Source organism: Trichomycterus rosablanca, chromosome 15 (assembly GCF_030014385.1).
Source record: "Trichomycterus rosablanca isolate fTriRos1 chromosome 15, fTriRos1.hap1, whole genome shotgun sequence".
Lineage (NCBI taxonomy): Eukaryota > Metazoa > Chordata > Actinopteri > Siluriformes > Trichomycteridae > Trichomycterus > Trichomycterus rosablanca.
The window spans coordinates 15119334-15136785 of record NC_086002.1 but is presented as its reverse complement, the minus strand read 5'-3'; the positions used below and the strand labels follow the sequence as shown (position 1 = coordinate 15136785).

At 40.1% G+C, this 17452-nt stretch overlaps 1 protein-coding gene and 1 pseudogene across 1 annotated transcript; both read right to left on the bottom strand.

The window, feature by feature from the left end:
• Window positions 1-3059: 3059 nt before the first annotated feature.
• On the bottom strand, window positions 3060-7903 carry LOC134328229 (UDP-glucuronosyltransferase 2C1-like). The gene is made up of 2 exons (XM_063009306.1): window positions 7777-7903; window positions 3060-4912 (listed from the first exon to the last, which is right to left on the bottom strand). Exon 2 carries the CDS (start codon window positions 4902-4904, stop codon window positions 3318-3320), a length of 1587 nt encoding a protein of 528 aa, XP_062865376.1. The 5' UTR covers window positions 4905-4912; window positions 7777-7903; the 3' UTR covers window positions 3060-3317.
• A 4781-nt stretch (window positions 7904-12684) lies between these two features.
• Window positions 12685-14268, bottom strand: LOC134328523 (UDP-glucuronosyltransferase 2C1-like; annotated as a pseudogene).
• Between the last annotated feature and the right edge of the window lie 3184 nt (window positions 14269-17452).

Genomic DNA, 17452 nt, shown 5'->3' with positions numbered 1-17452 from the left:
GTCCTGTGGGGGTCCTGATCATTAAAGAACAGGGTAAAAGCAGGCTAAAAAAAAAGTATGTAGAGAAACAGATGGACTACAGTCAGTAATTGTAGAACTACAAAGTGCTTCTATATGGTAAGTGGAGCTGATAAAATGGACAGTGAGTGTAGAAACAAGGAGGTGGTTTTAATGTTATGGCTAATTGGTGTATAGTGTTTGGAGGGATCCTCAAAAAGTTTTTGAACTTTTATATTTTAGTTGTAAACAGTGAGGGCAGGAGTAGTAATTGCTCATGTCTGAGAGACTGAGAGAGAGCTTATAGTCCGGATTTAGCACCTTCTAATTTCCACCTTTTTGATGCTTAAAGAAGCTTTAAGGGGAAGACGATTTAATGTGCAAGCAGCGGTGCATCCGTGGCAACACGCTCAACCAAAAACATTTTTAGCTGAAGGCATTAAAAAGTTGGTAAGACAGGCGCCCAGGTGGCACAGCGGGATACTTCTCGGTTCGAAACTCGGCATTGCCACCGTTCGGCTGGGCGCCATCTAGCTGGCATAATTGGGAGTGCCTACAGACTCTAATTGGCTACTGTGTCTGCCAGGAAGGGATGACTATGTGGGTGGGGTCTTCTAACGCTGTGCAAGGACCCTGATTAGCAGATAGCATGGGTGAATAATAAGAGGTCCGCTAAGGACTGTGCACGGGTCGGAGGAGGCATGAGCAGGAAATATACCCTCCTCGAATGCAATCAGGGATCCCCAGCAGTGGAAGACAAATTGGCTACGCTAAAATGCATAAATAAATAGAAGAAGAAGTTGGTAAGATGCTGGGAAATTGCATCGGAAGGTGACTATGTAGAAAAGTGATGTAATTTGTTTTTGAAATTCTTAAGAAATGAAGTTAAAAAAGTGTGGAAACTTTTTAAAGAACCCTCGTAGTTGTAATTTGTTTATTATATTGCTGTGTAATAGTAATTGCCCTTATATAGTTAATATTTTTTATTCTACTCTATTTGTATTTACTATGTGCTGGAGCTGCTGTAACACTTGAATTTAATCCTGCTTTATATGCGTTCTTTCCAACAGGTTTCCAAAACCTTTTGACGGATGGGTGCTTCGAATGGACAAGGACGTGGCAGTTATAAAAAGTTGCATTTTTAAAACTAAGGACAAAACTGGTCACCCACCTTCGCAGTGATAGTCCGGTTGAGGTGTGAACAAATGTGGGTGAGTACTGCTGCTCTACAGAAGTGCATACAACACATGCAGAAATGCAGTGTTCTGAACTACATAAACAGTATTATAAATGTACACACCAGTGGTGTTGTTCCATTTCGCTGTAGTATTTGGTTTGTAGTATGTGATCTGGGATGCAGCTTACAGTTTGAAGTATTGACCCAGGATGCAGTTTTAAACCAAAGCTGGTTGATTTTATTGCCTGAATAACAGACCAACATTAGCAAATGCTGCATTAGTTATTCATTCTAATATACACCTAATGGCCAAAAGTATAAAGACACCTGACCATAAGCTTGTTCCATTGTATGACGTTACAGCTATATCTAAACTATGGACTCCTCTCTTTTGGGAAGACGTTTTTAAAGATTTGGAGTCTGGGGATTCTGACCCTTCTAATTAATACTTGGACCCCCCCCCTCCCAAAAAAGAGATAAGAAGAACAGTTGGAGGAGTTGTTAGTTAGCTAAACTGTAACTTTACGCAGATTTAGAACCAGCTGATGTTAGCATCCATCATTATGACACAATCTAATTCAGACACTCAGAAGACAATAAAGTGTATTAAACAAGCTAAATAATTTACCCCCCCACCTCCAATTGTCAATGTACACCGATCAGGCATAACATTATGACCACCTTCCTAACCTCTTTTGCTGCCCCATATGCAACAATCTGTGATACACTGTGTATTCTGACATCTTTCTATCAGAACCAGCATTAACTTCTTCAGCAATTTAAGCTACAGTAGCTCATCTGTTGGATCGGACCCCACGTGCATCAATGAGCCTTGGCAGTAAGCTAGTTGGACATTCTATTTAAAACCACTGGCATTACAACAATATCTAAACTATGGACTCCTCTTTTCTGGGAAGACTTTTTTAAAGATTTGGAGATTTGGATGCGTTTCAGTCAAACCAGAGTTTGAGAGGTCAGGTTTTAATATTGGATGAGGAGGCCTGGTGTACAATCGATGTTCCATTTAATCTAAAAGTCGTTCATTGGGGTTGAGGTCAGTTCCTCTAAATGGGGTAAATTAATGGAGTTGTTTCTGGTTAGTAAGGATTTATGAATTGTTTGTTCTTCGCCATATCCTTCATTTTTCCTGTGCAAGCTACACCAGTGGGCATTTTTTCAGTGCCCTGTAATATTCTGGCTTGTCAGCTTGAGTTTTAAATGTAACAGTACTTAAATCATGGACATCACCTGACTAAATGACCTTTTCAATCACTGGAATATGTAACGTTTAACATTTAGCAAATGTCCTCACTGTTGTGTTTGCATCAATAACACAGTGTCATCCATCAGCCTCATCTTATAAAAGCATGCCAGTGTTGTGTTTGTAAGACCATCCATTTCTTATGCTATACCTATAATAAATCTTGTGCTTTCAACTATGCAGCAACAGTGTGACCGTGTACCTGTGGAGGATGTTACAGGCCTAAAAGGGAGTAGGAACCTTCAGTAAACCGGCTTTACTCCAGTCCGTAAATCTAAGTGATAAGTTGAATATTCCAATAAACAAGCAGTTAAACACTGTGTGCCACTGTGGCTGCCTGACTGGGTGAAGTTACGGTGGCAATTTGTTGTTGACCATCCCCCTCGAACTCTTGACCCATTAATATACACATCTAATTGGTAGGTGAGTCCACCCCCCTCTCCCCCATTATTTACAGAAGATGAGAGCACAGAAGACGAGTGATATTTGGATGCATTTTCATGCAGTAAATCAATCGCAATCAAGATGTCAGTGACTCAAGTGAACCGGATCACATTACTGAGTGACTCAGATTAACCCAAGTGAGTGACTCAGATTAAACCAAGTCCATAAAATGAACCCGAATTCACCACCACTAGGGACTACTTTATTAACACATCGTCAGAAATATCATTTACATTCTAATTTACAAATGTGAATAAATTAATATTTGGATTTTAATTCACCTAGGAACATGAATGGGAAAATGTCTTAGACATTCACTATATGGTCAAGTTTGTGGAGGGTGTTTGTAGATGGTCACACCTTTTAACATGTGTAACATGAGGTGTACAACAAGCTTGTTGATACCTGTCCACATACTTTTAGTCATATAGTGAAAACCTAGTCATTTTTAGTACATTTCTTTCTAAAACACAGCCTACAGCAGACTTGTTTGATGACTGCATATGTAATAAAGCCAAACAATAAAACAACAGTCATTAGGAAGACTAGAACATCTACAGAGTGATAAGAATACCAGGGCATTTTATACGATTCTGATCGTAGATGAGCTGCACCACCATGCCTCATAGTGTGCTCGATCCAGAAGACAGCATTGTCCAGTGGCTTTATTGGTACGTCTTTGTGGATCCTGGAAAGTCTTTGCATGTTTTCCCGGTATGAAGGTACATAAAGGACCTCTTTTAAAGCTTCAAGAAAGAAGTCTTTGGTCATAGTTGCAAAGTCGACATTCTTTGCTACTCCCCTCGCCTTCATTTTAGAAAGATTGTCAGGCTGATCCCAGATGAGGCCGAAACCAACGATAGGGACACCATGATAGATAGCTTCGTGAAGTCCGTTGGTTCCTCCATGTGCTACGAATACCCGAGTCTTGGAGTGGCCTAGGAGGTCATTCTGAGGTATCCAGTCCATCAGTAAGGTATTGTTCCCAACTGTTGAAGGTCTTTCTCCTTTATACATCCAAACAACCTTCTGAGGAAGCTCTGCAAAAGCCTCAGCGATTGCATTAGTTATATCATGTGGAAGATGTCCAACAATAGTGCCCAGAGACATGACGATGACACCATGTTCGCCCGAGCTCTGAACAAAGTCCTCAAGATCTTGTGGAAGAGGTTTGGATGGCGTGCACTGGAAACCACCCATGTAGACAACATTAGGCATGGTAGGTCTTGGAAATTCAAATGTAAAATCAACCCTGCAAAGCCACAGATCTGCTCCTTGTACTATTTCAAAATAGTTCACCTCTGGACCAAAGACCTCCTTACACAAAGCATTGTTGGGTGAAGCCATGAAATACTGAATCTGTAATTGAATAACAAAGTACATGAGCACATTCTGAACTCTCTGGAAAAAGCTCATGTGATCTGAGAACTCCAATAATGGGATGGGCACGTAAGAAAGAGGCGAGGGAGCGATTGCGAAATGACCCTCACCGTGTACTGTCCATCGAACGTTAAAGACAAGGGGCAGTTTAAGATAATGGCACATAATGACCCCAACCATTAGAGCAGGGTCAGTAATACATACATCATATTTGGAAGCTTTTAAGGATTGCATTAGTTCCTCGTCCTTGATCATGCTGAGAACCTTTTGTCTGTCATTTTCCATCATTTCTGCCTTCGTGTCCCACATCTCTTTGTCATGTTTTAGACGGGTCCAGATAGAACCCTCCCGACGGATTTGCAAGAGCCTGCCTACAGTATTTCCCATGAAGTTCTTATCAAAGCTCCCTTTGCCTTGTAAAGTAATGGCTGTGTAAAATGGAGACGTTTCTTTGATGTACCAGCTGTCTATTGCTCGTATCACTGTAATGTTATGGCCCTTGGCATGAAGTGTCTCAATCAAGACTTCCATGTTGACCCAGTGGCTCCCATCCACAGGAAAGACCACAATGTTTCCTCCATAGACTGAAGCTACCAGCAGGGTGAACAAGACTAGGCCATATAATTGCATTTTCAGACCATTCATTGTAGCACCTTTAGTAAAGAAAAGAGAGATAAAAGAAATTATATTGAGAAATGTAAATACTTATAGGGATCCATTTATGGACCCTGATCCCAATCTATTTTACCATTAATTATATACCGATCAAGCATAATATTATGACCACCTCTCTAATATTGTGTTGGTCCCCATTTTGCAGTCCCATACGCAACAAACTGTGATGCACTGTGTATTCTGACACCTTTCTATCAGAACCAGCATTAACTTCTTCAGCAATTTGAGCTACAGTAGCTCGTCTGTTGGATCGGACCACACGGGCCAGCCTTCTCTCCCCATGTGCATCAATGAGTCTTGGCCGCCCATGACCCTGTCACCGGTTTACCACTGTTCCTTTCTTGGACCACTTTTGATAGATACTGACCACTGCAGACCGGAAACACCACACAAGAGCTGCAGTTTTGGAGATGCTCTGACCCATTCGTCTCGCCATCACAATTTGGCCCTTGTCAAACACGCTCAAATCCTTACGCTTGCACATTTTTCCTGCTTCTAACACATCAACTTCGAGGATAAAGTGTTCACTTGCTGCCTAATATATCCCACCCACTAACAGGTGCCGTGATGAAGAGATAATCAGTGTTATTTACTTCACCTGTCAGTGGTTATAATGTTATGCCTCATCGGTGTATGCTAGATTTGGTACATTTTCATGGGCACGACACTTGCATTATGTATGGTGCTACTTAAAGACAGTAAACATATTCACAAGAATGAACAGTCTGTATTGCACTGCCAGCATGAACATACACTGACTAGGCATAACATTATGACCACTGACAGGTGAGGTGAATAACTGATTATCTCTTCATCATGGCACATGTTAGTGGGTGGGATATATTAGGCAGCAAGTGAACATTTTATCCTCAAAGTTGATGTGTTAGAAGCAGGAAAAATGATCAAGCGTAAGGATTTGAGCGAGTTTGACAAGAGCCAAATTGTGATGGCTAGACGACTGGGTCAGAGCATCTCCAAAACTGCAGCTGTTGTGGGGTGTTCCCGGTCTGCAGTGGTCAGTATCTATCAAAAGTGGTCCAAGAAAAGAAACAGTGGTAGACCGGTGACAGGGTCATAGGCGGCAAAGGCTCACTGATGCAAGTGGGGAGAGAAGGCTGGCCCGTGTGGTCCGATCCAACAGACGAGCTACTGTAGCTCAAATAGCTGAAGAAGTAAATGCTGGTTATGATAGAAAGGTGTCAGAACACACAGTGCATCACAGTTTGCTTCACAGCTGCAGACCAGTCAGTTAGGATGGTGGTCATAATGGTATACCTGATCGGTGTATGTACCAACAGCATGAATTGATGTCTGTACTGTGTCATTAGTGTAAACAAATGTCCATCCAAACATTAAGGAGGTAACAAATCTTTGCTACACCACCAGAATAAACAGATTGTAAACAGACATGACAATCTGCATAAACAAATGTCTATTACATGTCTATTTTATGGCAGAAAAATGTCCATAAGTAAGGTTTTTGGTCCCTTTAGGCTATTTGGATGTTACATCGCAAATAAATCCAAAAAATCTGAAACAGAAATGAAAGTAGAATAGAATAGATTTTGTAGGGCCCTAACCCAGTAGAAGCATACACCGATCAGCCAAAACATTAAAACTACCTCCTTGTTTCTACACTCACTGCCTATTTTATCAGCTCCACTTACCATATAGAAGCACTTTGTAGTTCTACAATTACTGACTGTAGTCCATCTGTTTCTCTGCATGCTTTGTTAGCCCTCTTTCATGCTGTTTTTCAATGGTCTGGACTCTCCCAGGACCACCACAGAGTAGGTATTATTTGGGTGGTGGATCATTCTCAGCACTGAAGTGACACTGACATGGTGGTGGTGTGTTAGTGTGTGTTGTGCTGGTATGAGTGGATCAGACACAGCAATTCTGATGGAGTTTTTAAACACCTCACTGTCCTTGCTGGACTGAGAATAGTACACCAACCAAAAGTGACCACTGATGAAGGTCTAGAAGATGACAAACTCAAACAGCAGCAACAGATGAGCAATCGTCTATGACTTTACATCTACAAGGTGGACCAACTAGGTAGGAGTGTCTAATAGAGTGGACAGTGAGTGGACACGGTATTTAAAAACTCCATCAGCCCTGCTGTGTCTTATCCACTAATACCAGCACAACACACACTAACACACCACCACCATGTCAGTGCTGAGAATTATCCACCACCCAAATAATACCTGCTCCGTGGTGGTCATGTGGGGGTCCTGACCATTGAAGAACAGGGTGAAAGCAGGCTAAAAAAAGCATGCAGAGAAACAGATGGACTACAGTCAGTAATTGTAGAACTACAAAGTGCTTCTTTATGGTAAATGGAGCTGATAAAATGGACAGTGAGTGTAGAAATCAGGAGGTGGTTTTAATGTTATGGCTAATCGGTGTATTCTTTGTGTATACTAAATGCTATGTACCTAGTTTGTTGTTGACTAAACCAAAACATTCACAAAAGCATTAAAACAACATTATTTATATTAAAGTTTATATTCTACATTCCTAGTTGTTTAAAAAAAACTCAAGCATTTTAATTAGTCACAAATTATTTAAATATATGCATGATGCAATAAATTAAATGATAAATAGCAGTGATTTAAAAGGATGAGAAATTGTTGTACTTCTAAAGCTAAACCACAAATGAAATAAGTACTGAGCTGTAAATACAATTCAAATGAAACATACCTTTGTTGCAGATTAAGCAGGATAATTAAACTAATTTAATTTAAGCTTTAAAAGGAAATGAATGGAAATGAATTATCATTTTTCTCGACTAATAGTTGATTTCCATTGTTCATTTATCAGTAGAATGCAGACGTACCATTAATGTGATCCTGTGTGCATAACTTGTCCTTTAACCGCCTTTCAGGACAAACTGTCCTCGAGTTCTGGAGAATATAAAAATGAAGCGCAGATAAAAGTTCATGTGCAGCAGCCAAGCATATACACTCACATATACACACACACATATACATACACACACACACACATCTTTGTGTAGATATGTTTTTATGTTGGCGCTACAGTTTATCTCTACCCATACTTTTCTGGGTTAATAATTAACCACGTCTGAAGTAAAGTGTAACACAGACACATACTCTGCTGTCTTTTATTAAAGGAGTAGTGCCCATTTACAGAAGAACTTTAGAACCCTGACCTATTTTTTATAATTCTCCTATTCTATATAGATATAGACACACTGTGTGGCCAGTATGTGAACACCTATCTTAATAATTAACCTAGGGCACAGTCTTGCTAAATCAGAAAAGGGCCTTCCTCAAACTGTTCCCTCAAAGTTTAAAGCATATATTTTACAGAACCAATTTTATTCGTCTGTTAGCAAACGGTATAACCAAAACACCTCAATTCAACAATGAAGGCAGGTGTCCTGTCCACATAAATCTGGTCATATAGTAGATCTGCACATTGTTTGTAAAAGCAAACATAATCAAACACTGGTCAGCCCAGTTCAAAGGTCACCAGCAAGCACAAGCAGTGGAGGAATACTGAGAGCATATCATAATTTCACCATCCCCCCCCCTCCCCCCGTTCCTTCTCTCACTTTAGCGCATCCAATTTCTACCCGTCAATCATCCTCTCACTAATGCTGGTCCCCGCTCCTGATTGGGGAGGACGAGGCTGCTCCACACCCCCACCGACACGTGCACAGCAATCAAACATCTTATCACCTACACTTGACGAGTGCAGTGCAGTGCTGTGTACTGAGAGCCACACCCTCTACGGCACTCTTTTCCCATCTCCGTGCAGGCACCACCAGCCAGCCAGCAGAGGTCATAATCACACTAGTCTGAGAGAGAGTCCCTATCCGGGTTAATCCCACCCCTATCTGAACAACAGGCCAATCGTTGTTCATGTAGCCGCTCAGCCTCAGCCGGCAGGCAGAGCCGAGATTCGTTACGAAGTATTCGGGAGTATTTGTAAGTAATTTAGTCTTTGAATTAGTAAATTGTGTAAAAGGCACATATACACCAATCAACCATAACATTAAAACCACCTCCTTGTTTTAACACTCACTGTCTATTTTATCAGCTCCACTTACCATATAGAAGCACTTTGTAGTTCTACAATTACTGACTGTAGTCCATCTGTTTCTTTACATACTTTTTTAGCCTGCTTTCACCCTGTTCTTCAATGGTCAGGACCCCCACAGGACCACCACAGAGTAGGTATTATTTAGGTGGTGGTGGTGTGTTAGTGTGTGTTGTGCTGGTATGAGTGGATAAGACACAACAATGCTGCTGGAGTTTAAAAACACCTCACTGTCACTGCTGGACTGAGAATAGTCCACCAACCAAAAATATCCAGCCAACAGAACCCCATGGGCAGCGTCCTGTGACCACTGATGAAGGTCTAGAAGATGACCAACTCAAACAGCAGCAATAGATGAGCGATCGTCTCTGACTTTACGTCTACAAGGTGGACCAACTAGGTAGGAGTGTAGTAGTAAGTGGACACAGTATTTAAAAACTCCAGCAGTGCTGCTGTGTCTGATCCACTCATCCCAGCACAACACACACTAACACACCACCATGTCAGTGTCACTGCAGAGCTGAGAATGATCAACCACCTAAATAATAACTACTCAGCTTTTAAAGGTTTAAGTAAATTAACAAATTTCTTTTATTGCATTTTTAGAAAGTGTCCCAGCTCTAAATGATTACATTTTACAAAGAATAATTGCCCAGACCTTGGCCTTGAGACAGGCCAAAGCACTGTAGCAATTATCTCCAAATAAGTGTACTCACAGCTTTTAAGGCTTGGATTCACTGAAAACAAACCACAACATAAACTGTATAAACTCAAAAAAAGTTTTTCTTCAGAAACATTTTTACATGGCCTGCACCCTTTGTGCAAAAGTCTTAACTTTAAATAGCACTGATTTATAATATAAAAGCAGCAAACTAAATTATGCATCAACCGCAGTGTCTGTATTTACTATATTTAATAGAACGAACTTGTTTTTGTTCTTTTTTAAATAAAAAAATGCCAAATGGGTTTGTACTTTAAAAAGTCTATTTTAGTGAGACATTTAATGAAATGAAAATGTAATGAGACACATTTCCACTATAACAGAGGATTTTTTTTCCCTTAGAAATAAACTTTGGCCCAAACATGAGCACCCCTTTTTCTCACTGGCTTTATTAATGCTTTTGTTTTGTTTAACCTTCATTACCTTCTATTGTCTGTTAAATCAGGCATAACATTAAAACCACCTGCCTCTGAAGACATCTGAAGAGGTTAGGCGGTATCTTGTACCAGGACATTACCAGCAGGTCCTTAAACCTCCGTACATAATGAGGTGGATCTGGATTGTCCTATAGTTTATCTTGGTACTGTCTCCACTGTGTCTAATCAGTGCACACATGCCCGGCTGTCCGCTTGATCTTGGAGAACAGTCAATCTCTACTTGAAATGCCTGCATGCCCACTCTGGCACTTTGGTCTGTGACTATGCAGCCTTGTACACAGCACTGTGTGTTGTGACACATTCACTTCATCACCAGAAGTAAAGTGATCTGCAGACTGAAAGAAGAAAGGACCGAGACCGCCCTGCCTGGGGATCGAACCCAGGACCTTCTTGCTGTGAGGCTACAGTGCTACCCACCAAGCCACCGTGCTGCCCCAAAACCTCAATTTTATTTTTTTTGGACCATGAGATGAACTTTCTTGTGTTCTTCAGATCATTGCACTGCTGCATATTGCAGTTGAGCTTTATGTCATTAACTGATGGTTGTTCAGGCCCTGTGGAAGCAAAGCTTTACCAGACCATCACACTACCACCACCATGTTTGACTGTTGGAACTTTATGCCAGATGTAACAGGACCCAAGGCTAGTGCAACTGAACCCAGTTGACAATTTCATTTGGTTAAATTGTTTTTTTTTTTATTAAATAAGGGGGTAATTACTTTTTTATGTAGGACGAGATAGGCATGACATGTAATGTACTTTAAATTAGATAATTATTTAGGTGTTTTACATAATCATCCAGCTGTGACTGATTTACACCTGGTTTTCTATGATGGAAAACATAGGAAAACGGCATCTTATTGCCCCAACCTTGTTACATAAAACAGATTAGGGATTTCTAATAAGCAGACCTAAATTTTGCAACCCTTTCTTATTTGCATATGCATGAGGAGCGAAGATGCTGCTTACATCTTGCCACATAATTGCATGTTTAAGCTTGAATGCATGTTTCATATGTAACATAGAAGGTTTGTTCCACAGAAAGCAACCAAACTGAACCTGAAAATGGTAGTGTTACGTATGCTGCTTTTCTGAATTGTCCTTAAAAGAAGTAAATAATTGAATACATTACTGACAGTGACATCAGTTCTGACAAGTGTGATGCCAGGTCAGGTTATACAGCATTACAGCGCATGGTGCACTATTCAGGATAAATCTATTGGAAAAAGGATGAAAAGAAAACAGAAAAGATGAACTGATTCTAAGTCTATTATGGACAACATTAAAAGTTAGACAAAATTTTATGGTTTTATGTTTGAACATTCCAAAAAAGCAGTGATAATTACATACATTGGAAATTGGTGGTAAAGTAAAAAATAGCCAGAAATACCCCAACCAAAAAAAAACCCAAAAAACTAATGAGCATAAAAATTTTATATATGAGGGATCTTCAAAAAGTTTCTGCACTTTTATATTTTTGCTGGAAACAGTGAGGGCGGGAGGAGTAGTAATCGATCGTGTCTGAGAGAGAGCTTATAGTCCTGATTTAGAGCCATCTGATTTCCACTTTTTTGGACGCTCAAAGAAGCTTTAAGGGGAGGAAGATTTTCATGTTATGATGTGCATGTCTGATGTCTGATGCGGTGCATCAGTGGCTATGCACTCAACCAAAAACATTTTGCTGATGGCATTAAAAAGTTGGTATTAAGCTGGGAAAAATGCATCAGAAGCAGCTCTGGTTCTAGACTGCTTTGCTTGGGGGGGGCAGTGAGAAAATCTGGGGGGGGCAATGCACACTTCTTGGACATCAGACATTTATCCAGTATAAAACTAACATGACCACAGCGGTGTACAACGTCCAGTATGGAAATCGCTTCCCCATATTGTTTAATTTTTTTGCAGATAGAGCAAATATATGCACGTCAAATATACAAACACAAAAGTCAGAACAAAAACAACCGGTGACACGTCGTAATGTTATTATTTTTTTTTTTTTACACTTGTGCTTGATTTACACTGTCTATATATGAAGCAAAAAAGTACTGGGCCTATCCCAGATGATTTTTTTTTATATACAAAAGCATATTTAACACAAATTAACCAGTTTAAGCTGTTTTGTGAACATTTTACAGTGTTCCGAGTCTTTATTTGTTCCCTATTACAATGTTTTTGAAGTATGTTGCCAGAAAATTTATTTGCCTTTATTAAAAAAAAACCTCATTTTTGCATACTGTCCCTACTTTAATGAAACTATGTTTTGATACATAATTGAAAGTGAATTTAAATTCTGAAGTACACATAAATACAATGGTAATACACTCTTAATGGTCACAGCTTTTTTTCTTGAACTCTATTTTTCTTGCTCACAGCAAAGCTTGCATAGTGTACGGTAAGCATTAGCCTGTCTTCATCAAAGTGGTCATACTAGCTGACATAAAACAGCAACTCCCCAAAATTTGAGCCTAAGTTTTGGATTCCGAAAGTTCTGACCCTCTATAATTTCTGATTTGGAACAAAAAAGTCATTCTTTTTTAGTTTTTCTTCTAGTCCACAGCCTACAGCAGACTTGTTTGATGATTGCGTATGTAATAAAGCCAAACAATAAAACAACAGACATCAGGAAGACTAGAACATCTACAGAGTGATAAGAATACCAGGGCATTTTATACGATTCTGATCGTAGATAAGCTGCACCACCATGCCTCATAGTGTGCTCGATCCAGAAGACAGCATTGTTCAGTGGCTTTATTGGTACGTCTTTGTGGAGCCTGGAAAGTCTTTGCATGTTTTCCCGGTATGAAGGTACATAAAGGACCTCTTTTAAAGCTTCAAGGAAGGAGTCTTTGGTCATAGTGGCAAAATTCAATGTCTTTGCTACTCCCCTCACCTTCATTTTTAAAAGATTGTCAGGCTGATCCCAGATGAGACCGAAACCTACGATAGGGACACCATGATAGATAGCTTCTTGAAGTCCGTTGGTTCCTCCATGCGTCACAAATACCCTGGTTTTGGGGTGGCCTAGGAGGTCATTCTGAGGTATCCAGTCCATCAGTAAGGTATTGTTCCCAACTGTTGATGGTCTTTCTCCTTTGTACATCCAAACAACCTTCTGAGAAAGCTCTGCAAAAGCCTCAGCAACTGCATTAGCTACATCAAGTGGAAGCTGATTAACCATAGTGCCCAGAGACATGAGGATGACACCGTGTTCACCCGAGCTCTGAACAAAGTCTTTAAGATCTTGTGGAAGAGGTTTAGGTGGTTTGCACTGGAAACCACCCATGTAGACAACATTAGGCATGGTAGGTCTTGGAAACTCAAAGATGAAATCAACTCTAAAGAGCCACAGATCTGCTCCTTGAACTAGTTCAAAATAATTAACTTCTGGACCAAACACCTCATTACACAAAGCATTAAACGTTGGAGCCATATAATATTTTATCTGTAAATCACTGACCAGGGATATAACAACATTTAGCACTTTCTCAAAGAAATTCATGTGGTCTGATACTCCTATTATTAGAAATGGGACATAAGAAAGTGGTGAGGGAGCGATTGCAAAATGACCCTCTCCATGTATTTTCCACCGAACATTAAAAACAAGGGGCAATTTAAGATAATGGCATATAAATACGCCACTAATCACAACAGGATCAGTTAGACACACATCAAATTTGGATTATCTTAAGGACTGCAATAGCTCCAGGTCCTTAACCAAGCTTACTGTCATTTGTCTGTCATTCTCAATCATTTCTACCGATTTGTTCCACATCTCCCTCTCCAGTTTTAGCTGAGCCCAGGTGGAACCCTCCCGCAGGATTTCCAAGAGCCTGCTTATTGTATCTTGCATGAATTTCTTATCAAAACTGCCTTTGCTTTGTAAAGTGATGGAGGTGTAAAATGTAGACGTCTCTTTGATGTACCAGCTGTCCACCGCCCGTATGACTGTCACATTATGGCCTTTACCGTGTAGTGCCTCTATTAGGATTTTCATGTTGATCCAGTGACTTCCATCAACAGGGAAGACCACAATGTTCCCACAGTGGACTAGGGTCATCAGCAGGGTGGAAAAGACCAGAGCACATGCTTGTACTTTAAGACCATTCATTGTATCATCTGTAGTAAAGAAAAGATAGAGAAAAATACATTGAGATTTTCTATAATGGGATGTTTCTATCCTTTTTGGCTGGATATAGGTACTGAGACTAATATTATATTTCTTTTTATCATAAAACCCAAAATCAGAAAAAGTTGGGACAGTATGGACAATGCAAATAAAAGAAAAACACAGTGTTCCTTACATTTACTTTGGCTTTTATTTAATGGCAGACAGTTTGAACCCAAGATATTTCATGTTTTGTCTGCTCAACTTCATTTCATTTATAAATAAACATCCATTCCTGTATTTCAGGTCTGCAACAAATTCCAAAAAACGTTGGGATGGGGGCAATTTAGGGCTAGTAATGAGATGAAAAAACTAAATAATGATGTGATTCCAAACAGGTGATGTCAACAGGTGATTGTAATCATGGTTCGGTACAAAAGCAGCATCCAGGAAAGGCTGAGTCTTTGATTAGCAAAGATGATCAGAAAATCTCCAGTTTGTCAACAAATGTGTGAGAAAATAATTGAAATGTTTAAAAACAATGTACCTCAAAGAAAGATTGGAAGGGATTTGCATGTTTCTCCCTCTACAGTGCATAATATCATTAAACCATTCAAGGAATTGGGAGGAAGTTCAGTGCGTAAAGGCCAAGGGTGCAAGCTTAAGCTGAATGCTTAAGCTTTGATCCCTCAGACAGCACTGCATCAAGAACCGCCACTCAACAATAGCTGATATAACCACATGGGTGAGGGATTACTTTGGCAAACCTTTGTCAAGCACTACAATACAGAGTTACATGCACAAATGCCACTTAAAACTTTACTGTGCAAAAAGAGGTCTTATGTTAACCATGTCCAAAAGAGGCGTTGATTTCTCTGGGCTTGGAGGCATCTAGGATGGACCATCACACAGTGGAAACATGTATTGTGGTCAGATGAATCAGCATTTCAGGTCTTTTTTGGAAAAAATGGACCAAAGACGAACAGGACCATCCAGACTGTTATCAGCTGTTAAGTCCAAAAGCCAGGGTCTGTCATGGTATGGGGCTGTGTCAGTGCCCTTGGCTAAGGTTATTTACATTACTGTGATGGCAGCATTAATGCAGAAATTACATTGAGATCTTAGAGCAACATGTGCTAAGACGTTAAGACGTGTTTGCAGGAAGAATGAGACAAAATAAAAGCTGAAACACTAAATCACTTGGTATCCTCTGTGCCAAAACGTCTTTTAAGTGTGGTGAAAAGGAAAGGCAACATTACAAAGTGGTAAATGCTTGACTGTCCCAACTTTTTTTGGAATATGTTGCAGGCCTGAAATGCAGGAAAGGATGTTTATTAATAAACAAAATAAAGTTGACCAGACAAAAGATAAAATATCTCAGGTTCATCCTGTCCGCAGTGAAATAAAAGCAAATGTAAGAAACTCTTTTTTCTGATTTGGGGTTGTACATACAGCTTAATGTGCAAACAACAGATGGCGTTACTATACTACCAGCATAAACAGATTTTTACAATAGCAAAATATTACTTTGTGAAGCTCCGCTGACATCTCAAACTTGATGGCACCTGCCCAGAGACAGGGGATAATAGAGATTGGTGCATGACTCTTAGTGTGTGATACAGATCTCCATATGAAACTGCCTCATACAGGTGAAAAGAATCGGTTGGCTACTCTGAGGGGTCACGTGTTAGTCATGTATCTCCTTCTCTGAGTGGAAGTCTGCAGCAGTAGAGGAGGCGAAATGTGATAAGGTAATTAGATACAACTACATTGGAAGGAAAATTGAATAAGGATATTATTTCGCAACACTAACACTAAAACAGATGTTTATACAATGACTACTATTAGCCAAAAGTATTTGGACACCTGCCCATGAGCTTGATGTACATCACTCTTTCGAAAACAAGTGGTATTAAAATAGAGTGACCTTCATGTGATCTGTTCAGCTATAACAACACTTCTTACAAGAATTTGGAGTATGTATGTGGAAATTTACTCATTTACCCATTTACTCACTCATTTTGGTTAAGAAAGCCCCAACTGGACGCCCAGGTGGCGCAGCGGGATATTCCGCTAGCACACCAGGGCCGAGAATCTGAACTCCTCGGTTCGAAACTCTGTGTTGCCACTGGTTGGCTAGGCACCATCTACCAGGCATAATTGGCAGTGCCTGCAGCAGACACATTTCTGCTAGGGCGGAATGACCGGACTATGTGGGTGGGGTCTTCAAACGCTGTGTAAGGACCCTGATTAGCAGATAGAGAGGCACACTAAGGGCTGCGCAGAGTGCTGAAACGTGCCGGCAAAATTACAGCAGACTCCTCTCATCCTGGACATCACCTTTTTCAGACTCTTCCATCTGGCAGAAGACTCAGGACAATAAAAACAAACACATCAAGACACGCTAACAGCTTTTTCCCCAGAGCTGTAACACTTTTTAACCAAAGTTGTTCTCTTGGGCAAATGTTGGTAAATACTGGTTAACAGTCCGTGTGCTGTCAGGTCTGTTAAATATGTTCTATGTTACATGTCATACATGTGTAATTATCTGTACTATTATGTGTATTGTTTGTATTACTATGTGGACTATTGTGTGTATTATTGTGTGTATCACCAAAGCAAATTCCTCGTATGTGTAACATACCTGGCGAAATAAAGTGATTCTGATTCTGATTCTGCGCACGGGTCAGAGAAGGTGTGAGCAGCAATATACCCACCTTGTTATGTGCACAGAGGCACAGTAATGGTTGCTGCAAAGTTGGATCATATATTTCCTACACAATTGATTTATTACACCTGTTTGCAAATGTTGTGGCTAAAACACAGAAAGAGGTGTCCCAGTACTTTTTTTTTTTATCTGAGTAAACATATATCAAGACCACGCAACCATGATAAACTGATATCCAAACTGTGGCAACAACATATACAGATTTCTACACCAGGACAAGAGTGTAAACAGATATCTATAACATGACAGTGACATGTAAATGCATGTCTTATACAACCAACCTAAACAAATGTCTACAACACCAGCATGAACAGATGTATGTCTTACGTCACCAGCATAAACAGATGTCCATAATACATGATCAGTAAACACAGTCCAGTCACCAATGTGTAAAAACATATAAATATAGTCATAAGTGTATACAGATGTCCAAACTACTGCATCTGAATAAACAGCCGT